Here is a 20,063-nt window from a genome sequence, read left to right on the forward strand (position 1 = left end):
TTTTTCGTTTCAGTTTCTGTCTACGTTTCCATCCCATTATTTTTAACATTGAGTTAGCATCAACAACAACAACAACATGGAGAAGCCCCAAGAGGGAAGGAAACCAAACCAAAAAGGAAGGACAGACACACACAGTCCCACCATAAAAAACTAAAGAAATGAGAGAGCAAATACATAGACCTAACCGGAGTCCTGAGAGAGGAGAGAGGAGGCGAGGGGGGACATAATGCAGTTTGGTACCATGATTGTTCTTTCTAAATTATACATCCTCGTGTACCTCGGCACGTTCCCTGCGGAACGGGAGATCTGCCGAGCAAACAAAGAGGCTAACAGTCTGCCTCTCGTCAAGGGGGAGGAAACGGGAGAGGAGAAATGCGGGGGCCATGAGCTGAAAATCCACGAGACTGCAACCCAGAGTCCGTTCATCACTGCGTGACAGGGTATTTATTCCCTGGTCTGAGCTACAGCTTCCGCTATCGAGAGGTCCCCGAGTTTCCATTAAACACACACACATCCAAATCTACTGAATAACTACTCACAGTGACACACACAAGCCCGTTCCACAAACACAGGTCATTTTGAAATGAACACCCAGTTGACAGGTAGACCTGGCAGGTATGAGTTATGTGATGGTACCCTTCACGCAACCATGGAAAAGAGTTCTTAATAAATACTCAGTCTTTTGATGGGCGTTAGTATTCATCGAGACGGGAATTAGTTTGGAATCCTTCCGCAACGCGTCATCAAAAGCTGTTCCCTTTATGCTACTGTTATGTTTGCAATGGATAGTCTACACTAGTATGCATCGTTACTCCGATGCCTTACGACGCTCTACGGCACCCGTTAAGTGTAACAATGTTCTGCCGATAGTGATTCAGAGTTAAAATGGATATCGACGTCTCGACCTGCGTTCTTGTGCGACTCTGTTACTAACACGTTATCCTAACATTATATAACAAACATAATACCTACCCCAGATAGTGGGGAAGACCACCTCGATCCCAACAACAACAACAAACTCGTCCCATCGCTCTAGCCCCAGTTTTGCGGAGCTCCGGCGTGTTCACCCCCCCACCGCCAGTCTCCCTTGCCCCCCGCTCACCTCCTCCCCCCACAGGGTGACGGACACGGTGCAGCCGGACTGGTCCATCAGGTTGAAGGTCCTCTTGGAGACCTCGCGGCTGGCCTTGGTGGTGAGGCGGGTCAGCTCGTCCACGCTCTTACACACCCCGATCACATCTGCACCGGGGGGGGGGGGGGGGAAGAGGGCAGAACAGACAGTAAGGAACCCGGGCAGAGATCGGACGGAAGTCTCCCGGATGAGTCACGTACATCCGAGGAAAGCCGTCCGGAGCGGGACGAGAACTCTTGTCCTTGGCTTGAAAAATAACAAACATAAAAATAGAGAGAAAGGGAAAATTCCACACCAGACACCGGGGCGAATATGCATATCATACATATTGATCGGGGAGGGCAGGGAACCCTAGGTCACTAGGAAGCTCCGGTGTTTTTCCACCACAAATTGGCTCTGGGGAAATCAGCGGCTGGTTTTTCATTTGGAGGCGGGGCCGAGGTCAGTGGCCCGCGACTTGCAGGTGCATACATTCATAACGCCGCGACGCCACTGGACTGAGCCGGGAACAGCTCAGCGCTCTCTTCACTAAGGAGCGGCTCAGTCTATCGGACTATAAGTTATCGGACTGTTTACCAAGTGTTCCCAGTATGCACATTGCACATATTGTAAATAATGTTCCTCATTTTGTACATTTAAATTTATTTACTTTATTTTACATATAAACCGCTTTGTTTGGCCTTAGCTTTTGCACTATTTAGAATTTATATATTGTAAATATTACTTATCGTATTTTACCTAATTTTATCCTTTTGTCATTATTGTACGGTGTGTCGGAGATAACACAATTTCGTTTCCTCTGTACGTCTGGCACATATTTTGAAATTGACTTTGAGCTGATGGGACTAGCAGTTGGATGGGAAGGATCCATTACATTTATGGCATTTAGCAGACGCTGTTATCCCGGATCCCGGTGTGATCAGTGGTTTGCTCGATAGCTTTGGACGTTTCTTAATAACGCTTGATTTTCTTAAAACGAGAAACGGCGATGTTTTAATTAGCTAAAATGAAACCAAAATGACAAGCAGTTTATTTAAATATCACCTCCACTTTATTAAGACATATACTGATGCCTTCAAAAGAATGCAATCAGCAGGTTTTATATTTTGATGTAAAACAAATAATTAGAACATTTAGTTAAATAAAGAAAAAGATACCTTGTATGGTTCTTGAAAAGGTATTATGTTGCTTTGCAAAAAGGAATTAAATGAAGTTGAAAATTTGTCACCGGTTGACTACATTAATGTTACAATATATTCTACAACCAATTGTTAAGTTTATATTGTATTAAGTTTGTTGATGCATCTGAATACACTGATGGCGTATAACTCAAGCTATCGATGTTGAGCTAGGGGCTGAGGAGCCAACATTGCCCGGATATTAGCATTGTGTGGGAAAAGGGGGGAAAATGCATTTCCACCCCGGTGTCCCGTCCCCATCACTGGACGGAGCCGGTAAATACCCCTAACGACGACTACCACAGAGTCATTTGTCCTGGAATGACGGCGGATTGTAACCTTTCCCACTGAAGGCCAGATGTTGGGCGTGGGGGTTTACTGGATTTAATGTCCAGAGGAAAATGGGCTTCAGATTGAATCACTCCACCTCTGGACGTTCTGAGTGGAGTTCACCTTGAGCCATCTCTCACACTCACACACACACCTAAATAAAACATTGTATATTAATATAGTACACTATATACTGATCTTAACCCCAGGGGTCATAAAGTGGCCTTACATTGCATAAAGACTTAGAAAGTGCCAAGGTTTTGAATCGTAACCTTTATACAGCACCTTGTTTCGCGGTACTACCCAGTGTTTGTTTCTCATGTGCCTTCATTTCCACTCACGACGCAATAAAGGACGACCTCATTTGATCTCACCAAACCCAGGTGTGTCCCCCCCCTCTCCCCAGTGGCCCGATTAACCCCCCTCCCACAGTGCCTGGTGCAATCAACCTAATTTTGATTGTGATTTAGATTCTTGGGTAAAACGATCTCCAACCTCATATAAATCAATTTTTTTTTAGAAATAGAACAGCTGGATCAATTTTTTTTTACGATATTTTGATCGGATCAATAGGATGATTTCGGTAACTGAGAAATTTCAAATTTAGTGGCCTTACATTGCATAAGGACTTAGAAAGTGCAAAGGTTTTGAATCGTAACCTTTACACAGAACCTTGTTTCGTAGTACTACCCAGTGTTTGTTTCTCATGTGCCCTCACTGAGAAATGTCAAATTTCTCAGTTACCACGTGTTTTTTGGGGAGAGAAATGCTGAATAAATGCTTATCATGTATTGAAACTCAAACATAATGGTTTGAATAATCGTGAATTCAATATAGACCAAAATAATCTTGACTGACAGACAGACAGACAGACAGACAGACAACGTCCTCACCCAGCACCGCGTCCTTCTCGTGCGACGCCAGATCGCTGATGGCCACAAAGCTGCAGAGGGCCACGGGCAGGTCGCTGGCGTCGTCGCAGGGGATGATGGACGACTCGCCGTTCAGTGTCATCTCGTAGTCGTTCTTCGTCGACGAGTACTGCTTGTTGGCGATCTTCAGGGTGCCCTTGGACATGTAGTACACCTGGAGCAAAAACAATAGACGCTGGCAGGAGACCATAGGACAACAGTGTTGTTGCTCTGGTACGTTTGCAAGATACCGCGGTCTGCTAGACACTAGGGCCTGAGTTAGCGTCTCCGCCTGAAGCCCGTTTCCCATGCGACGGCTCGGGAAGTGAGCGCGTGTGTTGTCAGACCTAGGCTCCGTTTCCTCACCTTTCCGACCTCGATCAGATTGTAGAACTTGTCCACCTCCTGGTTGAAACCTGTGATGCGGATTTCTCCCTGCAACCCAAAACATCAAACCATATGTTAGCCACCGTCACACACAGGAGGTAGAGCGGGCTGGCTGGTAACCGGAAGGTTGCTAGTTCGATCCCCGGCTCCTCCCAGCGTAGGAGTGTGGAGGTGTCCCTGGGTGAGACGCCTCGCCCTGACCGCTACTGATGAGCCGGCCGTCGCCTTGCATTGTTGAAAGCGCCGTCGGTGTGTGAACGTGTGCATGAATGGATGAATGAATGGGTGAATGAATGGTCGAACGAATGGGTGAATGAATGGGTGAATGTTAGGCAATATTGTAAAGAGCTTCGAGCGGTGAAAAAAGCGCTGTATAAATACATTCCATTTACACCCAGGAGACCCACTGGTCCCACTCTGGGCTACACTGGGAGCACGGGGATGATTAACACGACGACAGGAACGAGGAGGGTAACGGCACTCACACTCTCGTCCACGATCTCCATGGAGAAGAGCTTGCCGTCCCCGCGGGAGTTGCTCCATGTGCGGACGTTGCTGCGGTTGGTCACGCGAGCCCGGATGGTCCACCTAGCAGAGGAGAAGAGAGAGGCCCCGCGGTGAACGTCTGACTCCCGCTCAAGGGTTCAGGGCGGCGTGGGAGTCTCTTTCATGCCGTCGGTCACGCCACATAATATCTTTTTCTAGTTTCCCACATTTGAAGTATCTCCGCGTAGCCAAGGCACACAGAGTGCATAGATAAACGCGGGGTAAATTGGGCTGTTTTGCGTCTCTTCTGATGATGCATTAAGGTACAGGCTGTTCATGTAAAGCACGTTGAGATTAATGGGAATTTAAAGGGTGGTTAGCATCGTGAATTAAATAGTTCCAAGATTACGACTTTTTTTTTTTTTTTTCACTGCTTTAAAATGGCAATTAGTTTCTCTCTATCGTTCTTTTATAATAACTCAAAATAAAACCTGCTGTATTCATTGAATCAGAGCACTCGGCACAAAGAAATCACCGGATGGAAGCCTCCTTGAAGATCACTAGAGCAAACATTGGTAAAGCTAGTATTATTATTAGCATTATTTTCTATATTCTTTAGGCGTTCGAGATTGTATTTTTCTGAAAACATACTAGCTAGGAGCTGAAACCCCCCAAAAAAAAAAACATTATATAAAATCCCTTTAAACTTTTCTACATTTTATGAACGCATCGCCGGTTCTGTTGCTGCAGTGCTGCACTGCGTTCCAGTTCAGAGCCCCACAGGAGGGCGCGATGGCAGGGATACGCAGAGAGCCAGCGGCCCCTTAGTTGTTGGAGGGGGGCCCAGACACTCACTTGGACTGGTAGGGGTTGAGGCTGGCGATGGGCACAACTTTGGAGGAGCCCCCCGGGGTGCTGGGCAGGGCAGAGGGGGTCTTCTTCCCGAACTCTCTGCTTGGACCTTTGTTTGCCGCTGGAGGGAGGGGGGGGAAAGAGAGAGAGCGAGAGAGCGAGAGAGAGATCAATGATCCGAGAACAGCAAGTAATAGAGTGAAGTGAAGTGAGAGACGCATGCATTATTCATCAGAGGCCGAGTAACAAAAGATCCAATTCCTTTAGATGGCGGCTCTCTGATCGGCGTAATCGTCTCGGCCGCGATACCACGGAGAGCTGCGTCAGGCGACCGCCACACGTGACGCGGGGTTGCGTGCGGGCGCCGGTGTGAACGCGGTGTGAGGCGGGTAAGAAGGAAGTGGTGGAGATGATGTTCCAGCAGGAGGAAGAGGAGGATGAATCACAGTCACAGATTCAGGGGAAGGGTGTGAAATGTGAAACGCACTTGGAGACACTCCCTCCACTGCAGAGCGCAGCCGCCGCCGCCTCACTGCGGGATTTGTCGGTTGGATGGACACCCCTACCATGTGCGTGCGTGCGTGTGTGTGTTTCCCACGTGGCGGATTATAGTTCAAGTGTCCACTTAAGCCACACCACCACCAAACACACCACCACTTCGACTTTGCCAACCTCTGCACTTCTGGTAATTAAGCCCTTCCCAGATCAGGCAACACACACACACACACACACACACACACACACACACACACACACACACACACACACACACACACACACACACACACACACACACACACACACACACACACACACACACACACACACACACACGGTGATGAGGAGGGTGCTGCTGCGGGCTCCATCCCCTTGCGGCAGATTAAAAGGGATGAATACCTGCCAGGGAACGGGGGCTCGAGAGGGCCTTCTGACAGCCAGATCACACCTCATCCACCACCACAGCCGCCCGTCCCCCCGGTTCCAGCCCATTTACCCCACCTTGCGCTACTCGAGTCCCTCCAACAACGTATTTAGATTACCTATGGATTTAGCCCGAGCGTGGTGGAGGCGAGGGGGAAGCGTTTTAATCAACGTCCAGACCGGCTCGTCAGCGTTTCGAGCGTTCCCAGGTAAACTTCTCATCGCCGCGTGGGGGAAGCATGGGACATGATCCATTAAGAGACGGTTAACCTCGTCATGCTAATGAATAACGAGAACCCCCTGAGTTTCATTAATAACATATCAATGTGGAGGCTTGTGTTTGATCACACCCATATGGAAAGACGTAAGCAATGTGTATCCAAACATAACGTATCCGAGCAGCGTTGAAGGCACACCCCTCCCCTGCTGCTGCTGCAAACCGGCTGCATACCTACCCGCGTTTGCCCGACAAACACTGTCATCTGGTGGCCACTCGGGAGAATACGCATCTATTAAAATGCCTGGTGAAAGAGGCAGACTATAACTCACGCTCTTTACCGTTCTGGGGCTGCAGGGGGCGGACCGGGGCGGCGGGCTCGGCAGCCTGTGGTGCTTTACCCCCCTGACCTGGAGAGCAAGAGACCACATCCCCCATTAGCTCTGGGACCTTCCAACACCTTCTAATAGAAGGTCAGAAGGTCCAACCCGACGTTCTATTATAAGGTCGGGTTGGAGTCCCGACGTGGGTACCAGAGAGACTGTTCATCTGATCTTCAATACATTACACTTTCTAAAATGCTTTTTTAACTTTGCCTTTATTTTATATTTATATTTATATATCTATTTTACTATTTTTTCTTTTGCTTATCTATTATTTTATTGTATGACAATGTTTCTATTTGAAGCACTTTGGAGTCTGCCCTATGTATGAAAAGGGCTACATAGATAGAGTTGCCTTGCCTACCACTGAGGGGCTTACTGAGCCGCTCACATAAAACACAGAGTGTGGTGAGGTGCTGTCACACCAAAAATGTACCGGGGTCGTAAATTGTACCGCCTACGTAATTCGCGTCGAAACATTATGTCATCGTTCAACGCGATTGTCCGATGCCAGGCAGGTTTCAAAAAAACGTTTGCGCTCATTAAGACGAAATAGCATAATACAGATAACACTTGTTTTTAATTTATATTTGTATTGTATTTAATTGTTTAACCGAATTTAGCTAGTAAACTGAGTGTTTAAAGTGTATTGTGGTTTATATTTGTATTGTATTTAATTGTTTAACCGAATTTAGCTAGTAAACTGAGTGTTTCAAGTGTATCGTAGTCTAGCTAGCTTGACAGCTTGTGTTAATTTAATTTAGATAATAGACGTCATCGTTCGACGCGATCATCCGTTGCCAGGCAACGTTCGACGCGATCATCAGTTGCCAGACAGGTTTGGAATTTCCGAACGCGGATTACGTAGGCGGTAAAAATTTTGCCCCCGGTACAATTTTGGTGTGACATTGCCTAAGACACGAGGTTAAAGCGTGGACTTGGAAGGCGTCACCTTCCACGAAGGGAGTGGGCTCGCCCAGCTTCCCGGGAACGTCTTTGGCCGGCGTGATGACCTCGATCTCCAGGATGATGATGACTCGCCTGGGAACAAACCACCAACATCGTTTTATAAACCAAGTCTCCATCAACACATTGAAACACTTAAAGATAACTGCCCACTCTTATGCAGTTAATGTATGTTGTACGTCCTAGCACTTAATGTACGCACTTATTTTATGTTGCATGTCCTAGCACTTAATGTACGCACTTATTGTGTGTTGTACGTCCTGGCACTTATTGTATGTTGTACGTCCTGGCACTTAATGTACGCACTTATGTATGTTGTACGTCCTTGCACTTCAAAATAGTCCTTAGCATCGTGTAGCGACTTATCCTAGCTGTCTTTGTTGTATACAGGGAATGGGTTAACCTAGTGATTGTTAGTGCTTGGCCCTTGGTTCTATGAACATCCTTACTGTACTGACAGCGATATTGTCGTTTCCCTTTCTTCTGACAAATGTACTTAAGTCGCTTTGGATAAAAGCATCTTCTTAATATTCTGAACGTAAAATGTAGATGTAAATGATAACACATGACGGACATTAATATCACCGGCGCCTGGCACTTGAGTGGGTCCGTAACGTTTTGTGAAACAAATTCACCAACCCTCTACAATTAAGGATGGGGATTCACCATTAAAGCATTCCATAATAACGCCATTACTGCAGCCCACCTTCCATCCTTCAGCACGTTGGTCACACTCTTCTTCAGCATGCAGACACAGTTGGGTTCCAGCAGGTTCTGTTCGGCCAGCGAGTTCAGCTGAGTGGACAGCATGAAGTCTGCAGAGAGCGGGGGACACAACCGTCACAGACATTGAACCTCCAACTACCACACTTTAACATACACATTCAGCAGTCGCTTTAATCAGAAGCGACTTTCAACAGTTCCCACACACATTCACACACCCACGGCGGTGTCATCCACGCAGGGCCACAGCTATCTCGTCAGGAGCAGTCAGGGTGAGGTGTCTCGCTCGGGGACACCTCGACACTCGAGGTTGCTAGAGCCAGGGATCTAGCAACCTTCCAGTCACAAGTAGACCCGCTCTACCTCCTGAGCTAAGCCGACCCTCTCGAACCCAGAAAGGTTTTGGCTGTGTGACGCATGCGTGTGCCTGGGCGTGTTGAACAATCAATACGAAACCATGAACCACACAGGCTAGTTAACTTGTACTACTTATCAAGTTCGGCTTGGAAAAGTGCCGGTTATAAGTCACGGATATTCTGTTACACATTGAACTGCAATCAGATCAGGCCACCAGACAAGTAAAAAGGCCTTGGCCATTCATAATTGGTAAATAATTACCTTGAAATGCCTCTAAAAGGTATCTTAAAAGCCACACACCAACAGGCAGTGACAACACAGCAAGGTCTGCTGAGGTAGTGACACATATCAAATATTTTATCCGTATTTCAGTCGACTGAATACATTTTTTCATGTCATTGGAATTGATTTAATATTTCCACTAATTTTTTTACCAGCTTTTTTCAAGTTTGCAAGTCATGATGAAGCTAACCGATATGAAATTCGGAAATGACTACTGCTGATTCAGAGTGTGAAATCCAAATGAGTGCATATACTTACACGACATGGTGTGTCGGCCGTCGTTCATCATGATCCTGAACCGGGGTGGGCCGCTGGTACCGTCCATCTTACGGATGTTCTGAGAGAAAACACAGTCAGGAAACAGGCTGCCCCAATGCATTATACAGTACAGAGTACAGGAATCAGTCCACACTCCAAGAACATGATTCTGAAATACTTATTTTTCTTTGTTTCAGCACATAACCTCCTTCCCTTCTCTCCCCTTCCTTCTTAAACTTTTTATACATTCCTATTAAAATATCTTACCATTTTTTTTGTTTACTCTGTAAAGCGTCCTTGAATATTTAGAAAATATAAGTCTGATGTATTTTAATAGTTATTCTCAATCAAAATGCATCCGACTTTGTGACATTTCGGTGGCCAACAAACAGAATACATAACCAAACAGTATTCAAAAAAGAGTATGTGCACGATCACAACCATAGATAAGAAAAATGTATCTATGGCATCTCCCTGCTCACTATATATACACACATATATATATACACATATATATATATATATATATATATACATATATATATATATACATATATATACATATATATATATATATACATATATATATATACATATATATATATACATATATATATATATACATATATATATACCAGTGGCGGCTGGTGGTTTTTAAAGTGAGGGAGGAAGGACTGCGCGCTTGGTTGCCATTGGCCTGCTTGCACTGTGGGTGTATGGTGGCATAAGAATGTGAGACTCAAGTTGTTTCAGGGTGTTTTGGTGAACTACAAAATAGCAGGGAGGGAGTTATGTGAACAAAATGTATACAAAGCCACCAGTGGCATCACTGTAATTTGAGAAGGAAAGGATGCAAAGCATATTAGTCAAATCAGGCCTACTATTGATTTGTAAAAGTAAATCAAAAAATCTGGGCCTACCATTGGGCCTATTTTTGCCCTCACTGACTGAAGTTATTTAGCTATGTTTATTTTCAGTTACAATTGCTTGTAATGCTACCAGTAAGTCATGCGTACCTAGCAAACCATGTAGCACTCACAACACTGACGTTGCCATTACTTCTGGTGACCTTGATTTTGGGAAGTGGTCTACCTCTTTCTTTGGTCGCTAACTTAGCACTGTAACTGAATGAATGGAATGCTTTTTGTAATAAGACGTTAACAATGTCCTCCGTTTCCAATGTTTCCATTGTGCATTTAGGATCGCGCTATCGCAGATTTCACTTGCTCTGCGTCTTTCAGACTGAACACCGCGGCAATGCAGACCGGGTTTGCTATCGACAGCGTTGCCAGATTGGGCAGATTTCCCGGCCAATGATAATTCTTCCAGCCTAACATGGTTAAAAGTAGCCCAATTGGGTGGGAAATCGGACCAATCTGGCAACACTGCTCAACATCCAGGGATCCTGCTTATTGGTTCATAGCGCAGACGGATAGATTTTTGCGCGAATCAGACCCCTTAAGGTCCCACCCACTCAGAGGAGGATTTTCCTCCTCTCTCCCATTGAAACCCATGTTATCCACCGGCCGGCAGTACTTTCGGGAAAATGAATGGGAGTGGACGGCGGCTTCCGGAGGACGTTCCTCCCTGAAGTAATTGTCAATAGGCGATAGGGGGTGCTAATGTCCCTTTACCCAGGGAAACGAACATTATATATTCAAAGGCAATAAAGTAGTCATATTTAAGGGCATTAATTCATTACAATAGTCTGGGCAATCTACATTTTTTATTCTCAACAATGTTAGGGAGGATCTTCCTCCCTCTCCTCAATGGAGAAGCCTCCACTGATATATACATATATATATACATATCAGATATATATATATATATATATATATATATATATATATATATATATATATACACATATATATATACACATATATATATATATACATATATATATATATACATATACACACATATACACATATATATACATACATATATATATATATATATACATATATATATATATATATATATACATATATATATATACATATATATATATATATATATATATATACATATATATATATACATATATATATACATATATATATATACATATATATATATATATATATATATACATATATATATATATATATATATACATACATATATATATATATATATACATACATATATATACATATATATACATATATATACATCTATACATATATAGTTTATATATATATATATATATATATATATATATATATATATATATATATATATATATATATATATATATATATATATATATATGTATATGTGTATATATATATATATATATATATGTGTGTATATATATATGTGTATGTATATATATATGTGTATGTATATATATATATGCATACATACATACATACATATACATATATATGCCATTATTGGCCCCCAATATAGAGCAGCGTAGCTTACAATGTTGATAAAGCATGACAGGAGAGGAGACCATAGTGATAGTGACCACTGTGGAACCATTCCTATGGAAAATGTGAAACTGCGTAGTAACACCGTAGTTCAGCTCACAACAACCCTGTAGTGAGACTCACCAGCAGCTGAAGCATTGCGTCCGGGTGCTGGCCTCCCATGGTCAGCGTCTAACGGGACACAATCAATACTTCACTCGTTGGTCGTCAAATTAACGTTAAATGCATGTTTTTGTGTACGTTTTGCCAAAAAGCATTGGCTGGTTAAAGACAGAGATACTAATTTAGTTAACGGTTTACATATAACATATACAATTACATATTACTGAGGCGTTTGAGTGCCTTGCTCAACAGAAGTTGAGCTCGTTTGAGTAATAAGCTCATAGGCTCAACTTGTATATGCACAACAATGCAGTCACTCAATAACATTGTGTATTAAACCGGTACCGTACCTCTATGGCTCCCTCTGAGAGTTTCATCGTGTCTGTACGGATATTATTACAAAGTAAAGCTAATATTTCAGAGTGATATCAGAAGCTCTGCTGAGTGCTTTTTTGTTGTCGCTAAACTGTGGCGCCAACTACTTCTGCTCATACCGCGCACATTCACATTCAGCTCTGGCTTCCGTTTCCGTCCACACATCCAGCGTCAGTCTAACGTCGTTCCTGGTCGGTGTGCAGAACGTAAAACCGACTCCAGACCAGCTACTCGTCACAGGAGTTCCGCGCCAAACACAACGTGACGACGCTGGGCGAGCTACGTGGTGCTGAATGGTGCGTTCACAGCAGCCTAGCGTTCGGGATTTTTCAACTCAATATGCAAAACTTGAAACCTTGGTCCCTCGGAGAGATAGAATATATATAAGATATATATAAAATGCTCTATTGTTAAATATTTAAAATATATCGGTATGGGTTAAAAATACAGAAAGTTTCAATAAGTCAAGTAAGTGATATCATCTCATCACTTTTTCATCTCATCATCTCATATTATATGTATTCATTGCATTATATTTCAAGCCCTTATTGTTTTAATTTAGACTAATATGGAGATAATGAAAAGTCCAAATTCAATATCTCAGAAAAGTAGAATATTGTGGAAAAGTTAAATATTGTAGACTCAAGATGTCACACTCTAATCAGCTAATTACCTCAAAACACCTGAAAAGATTTGCTGAGCCTTTAGATAGTCTATCAGTCTGGTTCTGTAGGCTTAACAACTATGGGGGAGACTGCTGTCCTGACAGTTGTGCACAAGACATTTGCACCCTCCACAAGAGGGTTAAGCCGAAAAAGGTCACTGTAAAATAAGCTGGCTGTTCACAGAGTGCTGTATCCAAGTATTTTTAGACTTGAATGGAAGGAAAAAGTGTGGTGGGGAAAGGTGCACAAGCAACCAGGTAACCGCTGCCATGAGAGGATTGTCAAGAAAAGGCCATTAAAAAATATGTGGGAGCTTCGCAAGGAGTGGACTGATCCAGGAGTCAGGGCATCAAGAGCCACAACACACACACACACACACACACACACACACACACACACACACACACACACACACACACACACACACACACACACACACACACACACACACACACACACACACACACACACGTATCCAGGACGTTGGTCACAGCTGTTGCATTCCTTGTCACAAGCCATTCCTGAACCACAGACAACGTCAGAAGTGTCTTACCTGGGCTAAGGAGAAAACTTACTGGTCTGTCGCTCAGAGGTCCAAAGTCTTCCTTTCAGATGAACTTAAATATTGCATTTCATTTGGAAATCAAGGTCACAGACACAGAGTCTGGGGGAAGAATGGAGAGGCACAGAATCCAAGATGCTTGAAGTCCAGTGTGAAGTTCCCACAGTCCATGACGATTTGGGAAGCTGTGTCATCTTCTGGTGTGTGTCCACTGGGTTTTATCAAGACCGAAGTCAACGCAGCATTCTACCAGGACGTTTTAGAGCACTTCATGCTTCCTTCGGCTGCCGAGCTTTATATTATCAAGAGGAGACACGTGACCCAACAATGCAGACTAGCTGAAGGCCGCTATCGAAGCAACCTTGGCTTCTACCATAACACCCCAGCAGGGCCAAAGGCCAGAATGATGGAACGATTGAAAAAGAACTACAGATTTTAGATTTTATTGTTGCTTTAACAATATCTGACTGTAAACCAAGTTAGTATGTTTTTATTGAATTTACCGAGGTGATTGGATGAGCATGGTGTGTGCTCTTCAGACTAAAATAGTATTTCATAAAGAAGCAGACATTAACCAGGGACTCACGACTCATTGTCTTTGACCGATTTTATTTTTTAAAAATTTGATCACAACTCGATCCAGTTAACGCTATAAAATAAAGTTGAGATCTGCAAAATGATCGTGTCATCTGTTTTCTTGCTGGTGTGATGTAACAGTTCCTACTTAGGAGGGAGCCCTTTAGATGACACCTCGCTCTTGTCAACGGGGTAGCCCTCTTTATCTTTGCTGCCGGGTTCGGGTCTTCGCACTGTGGGCGCTCCAGGGTTGGGGTTGTTCACCACGCCCATCATGATCGGTACTTTGGTTTTATCATCCACGAGGCTGAAGAAGAAGGGGCGATCGACGGAAAAGATGGGAGTGGACATCCGAGAGATGATCACGGCGGTGGCTGCAGCGGCTTCTGCCCCCTCCTCGTTCAGCTCCATGCTGGACTTGTGTTTGACACTGGTCACTATCAGGGACCCCTCCGCAATTCCAGACAGGTCGGGTTTCGAGAAGATCAGTCCTAGATCTGTTGGACAACCGATCGTAGAGGGACACAAAGGACAATGTGAAGCAATACCAAGTGTGATGTGCTAGTCCTGGCACTTAATGTACGCACTTATTGTATGTTGTACGTTGTTAGTTAAAAATAAAAATAGTACTTAGAATTGTGTAGTATCTTATCCTATCCATCTCTGTTGTATACGGGGAATGGGTTAACCTAACTATTGTTTGTGCTTGGCACTTGGTTCTATGAACATTCTTACTGAACCGACAGCGATATATTGTTTCTCTGTCTTCTAACAAATGTACTTATTGTAAGTCGCTTTGAATATAAGTGTCTGCTAAATGCCCTAAACATAAATGTTAGGGTAGTGTAACTTGTGCAGGAGCTGTTGACGTACCCAAGTTAGTGAAGGCTTTCTTCAGTTCTTGACCGTACTCCAGTTTGAGCTTTGGAAGGGTGACTTTTACATCCTGTTCTTGAGGCAGACGAGAGTAGACTTCTGAGAGGCTGAGCGTTTCGGCCAGCCTCGACACATTCACCTGTCCAGAGGTCGGCAGCACTAGGATCAGACTCCTACGCTTCTGGAATCTCAAGCGGGCCACCTGTGCAGGCATTAAGAAAAAACACAATTAGCACAGTGACACACGGATAACATTAAACATTTGAATAAAACGTCATTATGCATTTGAAGTGTAAACTTCACTTACGAATAACCATGCTCTACGGCTGAATCCCATTTGTGACCACCAACAAAAAAAACATCAAATGAGATGAAGAAAGGATGCTTACGTGGGCTTCCATGATTGGATCTACATAAACACTCATGGGGTGTTTGGGACCCTCCATCATCTCCACGTCCACCAGCTGGTTGTCGTTCAGGTAGAACACCCCTTTTGAGGTCAATTGGGGGTCAAAGCGGGCAATCCATTCCCCTGGGAGATGGAAGGAGGACCACATCCTTAAGTAGCTTTACCGAAACAAGAATTTGGTCGGTGGTCGCAATATACTGCATTTTGCGATGCTGCGCATTTTAAACACCACTTAAGATATAAAGTGATGATCTGTAGTGCTAACAGTAATTATTTTGCACCATGAAGACTGTGGTGTCTGATACACACACACACACACACACACACACACACACACACACACACACACACACACACACACACACACACACACACACACACACACACACACACACACACACACACACACACACACACACACTCCTCTTTGTCTGATTAAAGGGAAAAAAACATGTTGAAACAATTTCAGGAATTTGTATTAACACTGTATTAGGCAAAAACAACCGTAAAAAAAAAAGAGAGATTTAGTTATATACCTTTAAAGTGGACAGCATTAATGAGCATCAGTAGCAGTTGGGGAGGTAACGAAGTGAGGAACTCAGGGACTTTCCCCTTGGTTGCTTGCTCCACCCATGAGTTGACCTGCTGCAATCCCTCAAGGGCCACTGGCTTCGACCCATAGAACCGCTGAGAGTCCTCAGCGAACTTCTGCTTAAGCTCCAGCCCTGAAACACGTACAACACAAACATTCACGGCGATTCTTACAATCTCTCAAAGCCCTTTAAGCTCCCCTGGCCTATGACAAAATATGTCTCAACTATGAAATTGAGCCTACCAAATTGACTTGACTGAATACACGCCAAACATTGGAAATTAATTGCGGAACATTAACTTTAAAAAAGAACTCATGGCAATACAAGAACTTTTCATACAAATGGCCTGTGATGAAGTCTGTGTAAACAATGAAATTAAGAGATGTTATGTTTTAAGTCCTGGCACTTAATGTACGCACTTATAGTATGTCGTACTTAGTTATATTACTTGTGTTTTGTAGCATCTTATCCTAGCTATCTTTGTTGTATCCGGGGAAAGGGTTAACCTTACTATACCGACAGCAATGTATAGTTGTTTCTCTTTCTTCTGACAAATGTACTTATTGTAAGTCGCTTTGGATAAAAGCCTCTGCCAAACGCCCAAATATAAATGTAAAATGTGAATGTAAGAGATCACTACTACTCAAGAGGAGCTTATTTTGTCCTCTGAATTGTGAATGAACTCGTGAATTCAGAAGGCCGGCCAGTCTCCGCAGTGACCTTGGGCCAGGAAGATGCGTGTGGCGATTTGCAGATCATCGCTTTTGAGCTGCTCCAGAGCTTTATGCAGAGTCTCGTGGTAACAGGACAGGTTGTTTCCATGGAGATAATTCATGAGAAGCCCCTCCGTCTCATTGACTGCTCCTATGAGTGAAAAAGAACCCCCACACACACACACACACACACACACACACACACACACACACACACACACACACACACACACACACACACACACACACACACACACACACACACACACACACACACACACACACACAGGTGTCAAAATCCTGCCAAATCTGTCGACATCTGCCCCATCTTCAAGATTTGCTTGCGGAACACAATGCAGTAGCTTCCAGAATCAGCCTCTGACACACGATGTGAACAGATCTACACACCATAGAAACAACAGATAATCAGACGTGAACGTGCGCAGGCTTCAGAGGGATGCTGCTTACCCAGAGCCAGCTGGGAGAGAGCTAATGATATGCTGAGTGGGGATATGATCACATTGGGCTCTGCCTCTGTCGGCTCCAACTTCGCCAGGAGCTTCAGGCCACTCTTCTGCAGGGCTCTGGCGATTAGCCCAAGGGAACGCCGGCTTTTGCCCACCGACTCACAAGAGCCGTCTAGATCTTCTTCTGAGACCGTCTCTTTCTCGTCGTCGGTGTCGGTGGACGCAGATGAAAGTGCTGTTGTACCTTCAGCCGTTGTTTCTAGTGTTCTGTCGGGCTGTGCTTCTGTGGTATTTTCAGCTGTGGTCTGAGAGCAAAGTATACGGGAATGAATTGAAAGCAGTGAAATCTTTATTTGTCATTAAGATTATGATTTTTGAAGGGTGATGGGAAATCATAACACGTTGGAGATGAAGCCTCTAACCTCTACAGGTTTGCTGCGGATTAGAGGGATGAGAGGCATCGCGCTTGGCCCTGTCTCATTCTGTTAGAAGGGGAATCCAGCGTTAAAACTCGGGGCGGCAAAAACTACAGGAAATGTAGTGAAGCACTGAAATCCCAGTATTCGTTAAAGTATGAAGTATTTGTCATATTAAGATATTAAAGTATACAGGAAATGTAGTGAAGCACTGAAATCCCAGTAATTGTCAAAGTATGAAGTATTTGTCATATTAAGATATTAAAGTATAGAGGAAATGTAGTGAAGCACTAAAATTCCAGTATTTGTATGCATGAAGAGTAGACATGATTGACATATTTGAAGAGTGATGGGTAAACATAACAAGTCAAGAGGAGTTCAAGCCACTCACCTGTAGAGGATCGCTGGGCAGTAGAGGGCCGAGAGGCATAACCTCTGCCACCTCGGCATTCTGTAAGAAGGGGAATCCGGCGTTAAAGCTAGGGTAGGCCACATAGTTATGAAGCATTTTTGTGGAAATTAACTTTACATCAACTCTTTACAACGATCATTTCCATCATTCCCAAATGAAATGGCTGAATGGCTAACCTGTCCGTCTACCTACCTGACCGGCTACCTGCACACATTCTGCCCATGCACTTCATGACCAGATGACCAGAGTACAACACAATGCTAGGCATCCTATTTTTAACAAAGTTAACTGTTCAACAGTACAACAGTCTAGTGTCTCAGGTTTGTACCAACGATGTGTCATGGAATTATCTGTACATGATACTGAGTGATCAATTAATTGGAATTGAGCACAGCTTACTAGCTAGTCACATGTTTTGGGGGAGTGGCGTTGCAGGGAGGCTTGAAGGGAGGGCTGGGACTTTTTCAGTTGGAGTCTTTCAAAATCAATTGTAAGGGTTAGGGCTAGCTTTCTTTGGCTGCTTTATCCAAATCGGCTCAAATTCGAACCATCGTATCATAAACAAAAAAGATCTTTGGAAGGATTGTGCTACTTACTGAGATTCCCTTGCTGCCAAGACATAACAACAGGAGTGCCAGAAGTATGTCCATGTCCTTACAGTGTCTAGAGTCGAGGAAAAATAACCAAGTTGTGAAATACTTGTTTATTCCTCACATTTTTCACAAAAAACACACTTTCAATGAACCACAGACATAACATCACTATATTCTGGCAACCCGGCCCGGGCCAATTAAGGATATGCAGAGGAATAGGTGGAGAAGCAGGGCTTAAATAGCCTGCTTCTCCACTCATTCGGGGCACTCCCAGCCCTGGAGCTCCTGCACGGAGAGACCGGTCCTCGTGGGTGACGGGATTCCACCCACGGATAGGACCATCGATTCCTCCCAGGTTTTTTTCGTGGTTGTATTATTTTCAGTATGAGACTTGTTTGATTTTGGATTAAACATGCCTTTTTGGCTTTTGCCCAGCAAAGTTGTGTCCTGTTTTGGGAGGTGGTGGTTCGCTCACCTTGCCGGGTTAACACAATATATAATATGTTAATATTATCAACATGAACAGATATTGGTTAATCCCAAAATAACACCTGGTAGTAGCGTTGTGTAGAAACATATTTATAATTTGCAATGAAAAGTATACAATTAAAACTGGAGTAGCTACAAAAAGCTAAAGTCTAAAAAAAGAAAAGAGAGAGATTTGCTACAGGAATCACAAAGACAGAAATATTCTTTTTGCAATGACTGTCAAGACTGCTTTCCCTAAGGTTCTATGCAGCTGTTAGCAGAATTTCTTATTTTGTACAAATTGTAATGTAAGCCAAGCCAAAGTCTGCCCAATTCACTTTAAAACCCATGCCAAGCGGTAGAAACTATTTGCGTAACATTAACTTAAACATTTTCAATCGAGCAAAAAGAAGAAAAAAATATTTGATTGAAATAACCTCAAAAATCTGAAAAAACATTAGGTTCGTTTTTTTTTAACTAGGTTAAAAAAAAAAAAAAAGAATATCCTCCAATAACCATTGGAAATGTACGTAGGCACAAAACCAAATCAAATACACTAGAAATAAGATCTTACCTTAAATTTAAATTGGAGAAAACAAATGTGAAAAAACAAGTGTGTCTAAAAAAAGCGACAACGTGCGACAGAAATCCCAAGCGTAAAAGATTGGCAATTGCTCAGTGGCCAGTTAAATATCAACTCCCATTGATCGAGGCCTCAAACCAGTCACTATTTGTTTGTAAATGTCTCTCCAGAGTAAATCAGGGTCAAGCTGTGCTCGATTCCAATTAATTGATTTCTCAGTATCATGTACAGACAATTCCATGACACATCGTTGGTACAAACCTGAGTCACTTGACTGTTTTACTGTTGAACAGTTAACTTTGATTCTGTAAAACAATATACGCAGGATGACGTCAGCTCTTGTGATAAGAGAGCGGTGGCTGATGTTGGAAGAGCGAGGGTGATTATATCATGAATGGGTGAAGGTGCCATGAGGGCTCAAGTGACTGT

At 43.5% G+C, this 20,063-nt stretch overlaps 2 protein-coding genes across 5 annotated transcripts in view; both read right to left on the bottom strand.

Moving 5' to 3' along the window:
* Positions 1 to 12,470, bottom strand: part of rpa1 (replication protein A1) — a 37,690-nt gene extending 25,220 nt beyond the window's left edge. Inside the window, exons 1-11 of one of the 2 annotated variants that reach the window (XM_056611182.1) lie at positions 12,277 to 12,470; positions 11,948 to 11,995; positions 9,384 to 9,462; positions 8,470 to 8,578; positions 7,750 to 7,838; positions 6,756 to 6,824; positions 5,280 to 5,397; positions 4,424 to 4,526; positions 3,918 to 3,986; positions 3,534 to 3,726; positions 1,103 to 1,239 (exon numbers count right to left, since the gene is read on the bottom strand). In XM_056611182.1, coding sequence (XP_056467157.1) covers positions 1,103 to 1,239; positions 3,534 to 3,726; positions 3,918 to 3,986; positions 4,424 to 4,526; positions 5,280 to 5,397; positions 6,756 to 6,824; positions 7,750 to 7,838; positions 8,470 to 8,578; positions 9,384 to 9,462; positions 11,948 to 11,995; positions 12,277 to 12,303 — 1,041 coding nt within the window. In that variant the 5' untranslated portion in view covers positions 12,304 to 12,470. Of the gene's footprint in view, positions 1 to 1,102; positions 1,240 to 3,533; positions 3,727 to 3,917; positions 3,987 to 4,423; positions 4,527 to 5,279; positions 5,398 to 6,746; positions 6,825 to 7,749; positions 7,839 to 8,469; positions 8,579 to 9,383; positions 9,463 to 11,947; positions 11,996 to 12,276 lie in introns of both variants that reach the window. The other variant, XM_056611181.1, reaches the window with a different exon arrangement.
* Positions 12,471 to 14,099: 1,629 nt separating this feature from the next.
* Positions 14,100 to 19,986, bottom strand: serpinf2b (serpin peptidase inhibitor, clade F (alpha-2 antiplasmin, pigment epithelium derived factor), member 2b). Of its 3 annotated transcripts, none has more exons than XM_056610721.1 (10): positions 19,896 to 19,986; positions 18,587 to 18,653; positions 17,970 to 18,029; positions 17,585 to 17,644; positions 17,164 to 17,467; positions 16,703 to 16,846; positions 15,926 to 16,114; positions 15,370 to 15,512; positions 14,978 to 15,182; positions 14,100 to 14,601 (listed from the first exon to the last, which is right to left on the bottom strand). In XM_056610721.1, exons 2-10 carry the CDS (start codon positions 18,638 to 18,640, stop codon positions 14,249 to 14,251), a joined length of 1,512 nt encoding a protein of 503 aa, XP_056466696.1. In that variant the 5' UTR covers positions 18,641 to 18,653; positions 19,896 to 19,986; the 3' UTR covers positions 14,100 to 14,248. The 3 variants fall into 3 exon arrangements, with proteins under 3 accessions (XP_056466696.1, XP_056466695.1, XP_056466698.1); XM_056610720.1 differs by lacking the exon at positions 19,896 to 19,986 and adding an exon at positions 19,626 to 19,813; XM_056610723.1 differs by lacking the exons at positions 18,587 to 18,653; positions 19,896 to 19,986 and adding an exon at positions 18,183 to 18,286.
* Between the last annotated feature and the right edge of the window lie 77 nt (positions 19,987 to 20,063).

This window comes from Gadus chalcogrammus, chromosome 16 (assembly GCF_026213295.1).
Source record: "Gadus chalcogrammus isolate NIFS_2021 chromosome 16, NIFS_Gcha_1.0, whole genome shotgun sequence".
In the NCBI taxonomy this organism is placed as follows: Eukaryota; Metazoa; Chordata; class Actinopteri; order Gadiformes; family Gadidae; genus Gadus; species Gadus chalcogrammus.